The 6,565-nt window shown below is 38.6% G+C and overlaps 1 protein-coding gene across 1 annotated transcript; it reads right to left on the reverse strand.

Moving 5' to 3' along the window:
- Positions 1-1,868: 1,868 nt before the first annotated feature.
- On the reverse strand, positions 1,869-5,112 carry LOC125316561 (calcyclin-binding protein-like). Its single transcript, XM_048285196.1, has 5 exons — positions 4,871-5,112; positions 3,464-3,604; positions 3,037-3,276; positions 2,889-2,948; positions 1,869-2,174 (listed from the first exon to the last, which is right to left on the reverse strand). Exons 1-5 carry the CDS (start codon positions 4,979-4,981, stop codon positions 2,070-2,072), a joined length of 657 nt encoding a protein of 218 aa, XP_048141153.1. The 5' UTR covers positions 4,982-5,112; the 3' UTR covers positions 1,869-2,069.
- Between the last annotated feature and the right edge of the window lie 1,453 nt (positions 5,113-6,565).

Below are 6,565 nucleotides of genomic sequence, written 5' to 3' on the forward strand. Positions count from 1 at the left end.
AAATTGTGAGATTCTGTTTTGCATATTCATCTCTGTTTTCATCAGGGGTGTGGGCAGCAAATGGTGGATGCATTGTGTACTTCTGATTTTAGTCTCCCATGGATCCAGATCTGTTTGAGCATCCAGAACATTTAACGGCTGTTTGGTTTTCCCCTTTACGAAGAAGATGAGGTATTACCATGTCTGGTGCCAATCGTAATGCCCATTGGGGTGCTCTCATCTCTGCTCTCAAAACTGGGTACACTTGTCCATGCCTCGATCGTCCTCCTAGTAATTTGCCTTTGCAATTCCCTAGAATGACTAAAATGGAGATTTCGATTCAGGAAACTGCGGTGTGGCCATATAAATAAAGCTGGTGGGGCTATCCAAGTAAAGGTGAGATCTGGCCCCCTGATGAGAAATAAGAGGATGCTCACTTGTATTACCCAGGCAATGTGGGTGGAACGAGTTTGTTGGATCTGCTTATCCCAGTCCCAGCAGAACATTATCAAACAGTCGAGCATCAGTCACCGCATGCTTCCCTTGATAATCTTTGGTTGTTATTGTTGCATGACGAAAAGCCCGTACCCCTGAGAGGATTGTCGAGATGCAATCCAAACCATCTTGTAGTGTCCTTGTATGCACCTTGATTTGATGTCCGGGCGGTAGATATGTATTAGCTGGGTCCACTGCCTCTGGAATCCTGTATTGTCTAGGTCGTAGATGTGAAATGCTGGCTAAGAGTGATTGAGATCGATGATGATGATGAAACTTTTCCGTACTTAGGAGTTTTCCATCGAGAAGACGAGGGCATAATCAATCCGAGTCGAGCCCATACAGTACCGAGCTCAAGTTAGACTTGACTCGCTATGAAACTTGAGTTGATCTTGATAGACCATGGAACTCCTTGCCCAAGCTCGACTCAAATGGAAAATCAGCATATCTGGCTCGGCTCAATTGCGAAGAAGTTATAAATGAGCACGAGTTCATAAGCATTATAATCTCATATATTCTATCTGGAGAAGAAGTGGGGATGTAAGTCTTCAGTCATCACTTCCGTATATTCAGCTAAGAACGGGAGAATTACCGAAAAAATCCTTAAATTATTACAAATGTGTCAATTTTATTTTAATTTTTTTTTTGTCAATTAAGTCATGAATTTTCTGCATTTGTATCAATTCAATCTATCAAACAAATTTTGACTGAAAATTAATGAAGCAAATATCAATCGCCATACACGTCACGATAGACGTTGACGTGAATAATTTTTAATAGTATATGTTATCATTATTTTTTTTTCATTGCTCTTTCTTTCTTTTTTTCCCTTCTTCCTTGGCGAGGGGTGAGCCTTGCCATCATTGGGTAATATCGCCTGGCCACCGATACGATTGACACAATCACAATAAATTTAAATTTTTTTTGATAATCTTTCCTACTCTCAAGGCACTTTGTATTTATTTCGATAAAGACAATAAGCCTTTCTAAGATTTTTACTTTTGCTTTAAACTTGACATCTCTCACTACAGATGCATCCCAACTTTTTTACAGCCAAATGAATTTCACGTGGGATACAAAAAATATTTAGCTGTAACCTTTTGAATTTATGGAGTACTTCAAATTCTAGTGAAACGTCCTCAATTGCTGAAAGCTTATGGAAAGGCTCGGTAAGGGATGCGATGAGTATCTGCAAGCCCACTGGACGAAGAACTCGACCAAAAATGTAGCATTCGACACGAGTGTCACCGAGTTGAGCCTAAACTACTAATGAGTAGAACACCATTAGGTCTGAAGAAGTAGAATCCCTGATGTAGCATTGGTGCCAGAGCTCCCTCCGTGGAAGTTACGGTTCATCGGCACTGAGCTGATGTTATAAAATTCACTCACACTCCATAATGAGGATGGCTCAGATCACCACCCATCTCAAGGAAAGATATACATGATGATTGCAAAAGATGCATAATAACATAAAAAGACCAAAAGTTCATGAGGACTCTCAGAAAAGCGCTCCAAGGCCTCACCGCAAAATGTCACGAAAGTCCACAAAATTTGACAGAAACCTGATCTCAGCCTGACAACGGCGTGTTTTAACTTCAACGGTATCCCTTCAAAGGATCGGCTGCTTTGCCAGTTCGGGCATCTGTCCACGCTTTTGCAATTGTCTTCTTCATTTCGTCATCACCTTCCTCGTACATATTCTGCAATCACCATATCATTGGGTAATCATGAGTGTTCATCAGGAAATATAGATGTGAGCAAAACCTACTTCGCCAAAAGTGTTTTATGAAAGGATAATTCACATTTCATTTCACGGAAGAAGGCAGAGACATGCCCTATGATGCCTTTCTTCTCTCTGGCCCCCAAAAAAAAAAAAAAAAATTGTGTTCCATAGTTCTACAAGCAACAGATATCAGTCACTTATCAAATTCATGAACTTGGTTTCAATACTTATGACCCTCAGTGCATGATGACCCAAACAAGGACATCCCACAAGAGAAACAATGCATTGCCCTTCTTTTAGAGCATAGTTACTAGTCAATCATATCTCTTACTCTTCTACCGAGGGTAAGACCCAGGCCTGACCACTACTTTCTCTGTCCATGAAGGAGACCTCCATTGGAGCTTAATGCAAGTGACTGATTCCACATTTGAGATCAAAGTACAGACCTAAATCCTATCTCAATCAAGATCTTGGATAACAAGGAATATTCAGAAATCAAATAATTTCCAGGAAACAAAGATGAAGTGGAATAGCTAATGGATTTCTACATCATTTAGGCTAGCTAACTCTGGCAGCGTCCTGTTGATACCAGGATCAGCCCCACAGCACGCTTTACAAACAAAATGATTTTGAGATTGTCCATAATCCAACAAAGAGAACACCCATGCAAAAGGAAAGAAAAATAATATACCTTCATCAAATCCATAATTCCAGCCATGGGATCTTTGTCTTTGTTGACACTAGGCTTTACCTACAAAAACGGGAAGATATAAAGCACCATGAGGAGTAGTATTATACAAGGAAAACTACACCACTGACCCTAACAACAGATCACTTACCTTGTCCTCCTTAAATTGCAAATCTAACCAGTTCCCCTTTGAGGCCTTAAACAATGTCACAATTATTCTCGACGGTTTAACTACAACCTTAGATTTCTCTGGCACAATCTCCTTGTTCAATTTGGGTATGGTAAAGCAATAGTTCTTCCCTTGTACATCATGGATCTTTATGTCAAGCGACATTGTCTTGAACTCACTTTCCATTTTTTCCTGATCAACTCCCTCCAGAGAAAGATAAATCTGCATCAGAAGGGGAAAAAATCACAGCCACATCAAATAACCAATAAATCAGTCCAAGCACTTGGATTCAGCAACCTAATATTTTTTTATTCTTCTATCTCAGCCTTCGGATTGCCAAATTGGGAAAATAGTCTCTACTAGACAATGTTACAGAAGATGAACTGACAGTGAGACTGATTATTATTACCTTGACTTTGTCACTATCCTGATCCCAGCTGAAAGATGCAAGCGTGACATAATTCAAAGCTGGGGTACAAGGAACCCTTGCTTGAGTTGATATTGGCTCAGGTGTCTGTGAGGCATGAGCAGTAACAGCATCTGTTGACAACTGTAGAGGAAAAGCATCATGAGATAAAAATCCTCTTAGCTAAAAACAAAACATTTGAAAAGGGCTAAAATGGGGTAAGTTTTTCACATGCTCGCAATTTTCTAGCAATGCGAACACACAAACAAAGTTTGAATAGCATCATTTGGAACATAAAGAACACCTCTGAGACACCCAAATTCCTTTGACCAAAAGGTTGTGATCCTGTGGGCCAGAGATAGAAACTTAGAAAAAAGATCAGAATGCATGACTGCATTTTAGTCCATCCACCTATGATAATAAGCGCCATTGAATTTTCAAGTAAATGCCTTTAAAATATGGGTTTCATCTCACTTGTGCTTGCTTTTCATTTCCCCCAGTCATTCAAAGATCTATAAAACCATCTAAATTGTCGCAAATATCTCAACATAAGCCAATTGTCAGAGCGAGTGCAAATTCATAGCATAAGCATCAAGTTTGACAGCTCAATTAATATGAATAGCTGATGCTGAGCTTCATATTTTGACAATATGCTCAAGAACAAAAGTATGTCATGAGCTGCTCAGATAGCTGAAAGGAAATTACAACATCATATCCAGACTATAACTGAAATAATAGGTAGCGGTAGGTGGTTCACATAAGGCAGATTCTACTCATTGTGCTACTCTTAATGAAATTCGTGTAAGAATGATATGGCTACAGAAGATAAAGTACAAGGGACCCCAGTGAAAACATACTATCAAAATTAAAAATTTAAAAACAGCAGTTACCCTCGCATTCCGATTATTGATGATGATTTAGCAATTGGGTCACCTAACAAATTTAGAAGTCTCAAAGCCTTGCAGAGAGACTACAAATTTCAATTTCTCAATCTTACAATCTGTTCTAATTCCTGAGAATGCAGTCCAGACGCTCCCAATATCAACAGCTCAGTCGGAAGATTAACCACAACACCCCGCAAGCTCACATCAATTCACAGTACTGAAGCCAAGCAACATCGAAACAGCCACTCAAAAGCACCACAATCGCTGCGAAACATTATGATAATCGGCAACAGCAGCACTCTTCAAATGCACACCGCCAACAACTAAACATGGTGGAAAAATGCTATGGTCAAGAAAATACTTGCAAAACACACGAATCATCGACCCCAAAATCCCATTTTTTTTCCTTTTTCCACTACTTCGATTCCACAAAGGGGGAGAGACCCACAAGGGAACTACAGGAAAAAAAAACCAGCTAACCAAATGAAACGGTGACGAAAACAAGATAGAAGAGAAAAGGAAAGACCTTTTCCAAGTTGCGTATCTCCGAGGAGATGAGAGAGACGACGCGAGGACGCTTCGCGATTCTCTGAAGTTGCCGGAGCTCCTCCAAGTCGAGGGCGTACTCATCCGCCATTTTCGTTCTTCTGCGCAGAGAGAGAGAGAGAGAGAGAGAGAGAGAGAAGAGGCGGGGGAGGTCGGAGGTGATAAATCCTCTCCGAGGAAGATGCTAGAACCGACTCAGAGCTGCGGGGACACTTCGGGGATTTTGAGACTTAGATGGTTCCAGACTTTGGATTTTCCTTTTTTTTTATATTATAATTTTATTACATCTGCTAGGGTTTTTAAGAAGCTGCCCCATATTGTGGGAAAATTTCAAAAAATGGCCTTAAGTGCTCTTATTTTCTTAAATAAGGGCCCGAAGTGGATTTTGTTTCAAATAAGGGTTTGAAGTATTCTAATCGTGTCAAAGAAGCCTATGAAGAGGCTATAGTTGTTTTAAATAAGGGCCTAGCCTTAACTACCGGCTGGCTAAATTTTCCCTTTGGTCAAGGGTATTTTCGTAAAAATATAAATTTAACTTAATTTTTTTTATTAAATTAAATTAAAACAAAAAAAAAACAGAAAATAAAAAAAAAAAAACAAAAACACAGGCGGGAGGTTTTTGAGGTAAAAAACCTCCCCCTTGTGTTCTTCCTTTCTTCTTTTTTTTTTTTTGAATTTTTTGTTTTTTTCAAAATTTCTTAAAAAATAGAAAAAGGAAAAAATAAAATAAAATAGTAAATGATCAAAATGTCCCTAGCTAAAATGACTCGGGCTCTTTTTTTTAGAGTAATATAGTCACTTTAAGTCCTTAGTTGAAACAATATGCACTTCGGGCCTTCTTTTGACATAATCATGATACATCAGGCCTTTATTTGAAACAAGATTCACTTCGGGTTCTTATTTAAGAAAATGAGGACACTTGATGTCCTTTTTTAGAATTTTTTCCCCTATATTGTCGGCAATTCATTAACACCATTTTGGGAGAAAAATACGAGGTGGAGAAATTAATTATTTTTCCCTCAATGTTTAGAAGCGTGGAGAGCAAAGGCGGAGAAGAAAAGAAGAATGATTTTCCTAATTTTCAATAAAAATAGTTAATTTTTATTTGTTTGGTAGTATGTTTTTTTTGGCCCGGGGTGGGGGGTGGTGTTGTTTCTGGAATTTGGTAGTCTGTTGAAAGATAGGATAAAACACGTTTTTGATGTTTGCATCATATTTATGAGGAATAAATCCTCTCAATGTAATAAAAATAAATTCCTTTTGATTAGAACACCGCACAATCAAAGAGTAAAAGATGGTGCAAGTCTATGCTTCCACCGATCTATATTCTATTTGATTAGAACGTTGCGCGATCAAATCTCGGCTACAAATTTGCAAAAATGAAAACGAAAAGATAGATATCAAAGTGGGACTCTCCTATGATTTTGTGGCTGGAATTTCACCGTTATGATATCATCCTTATTTTGTTTTGCCTTTGATCATATTATCATATTGAATCGAACAAGATTGCGTAATGTAAAAAAAGTATCTCTATCACTTGTAGTGATTTATTATTCACTGAATGATTGATCCATGAGTAGATATATAGGAATCCAAATCTGTCGATTCGATCTACCCTTGTGTGATACCTGTTGAAGCATATACAACCAAGATGCTCCATCACATGCGGGACTTC

Source organism: Rhodamnia argentea, chromosome 9 (assembly GCF_020921035.1).
Source record: "Rhodamnia argentea isolate NSW1041297 chromosome 9, ASM2092103v1, whole genome shotgun sequence".
Classification (NCBI taxonomy): domain Eukaryota; kingdom Viridiplantae; phylum Streptophyta; class Magnoliopsida; order Myrtales; family Myrtaceae; genus Rhodamnia; species Rhodamnia argentea.

Bases quoted from the DNA above. Each gene is read 5' to 3' on its own strand.
- LOC125316561 (XM_048285196.1), bottom strand. From the start codon at position 4,981: ATGGCGGATGAGTACGCCCTCGACTTGGAGGAGCTCCGGCAACTTCAG. The intron at 3,277-3,463 runs GTAATAATAATC...CTTCTGATGCAG, and splicing joins AGGATAGTGACAAAGTCAAG to ATTTATCTTTCTCTGGAGGG. The intron at 2,949-3,036 runs GTAAGTGATCTG...CCGTTTTTGTAG, and splicing joins TGCAATTTAAGGAGGACAAG to GTAAAGCCTAGTGTCAACAA.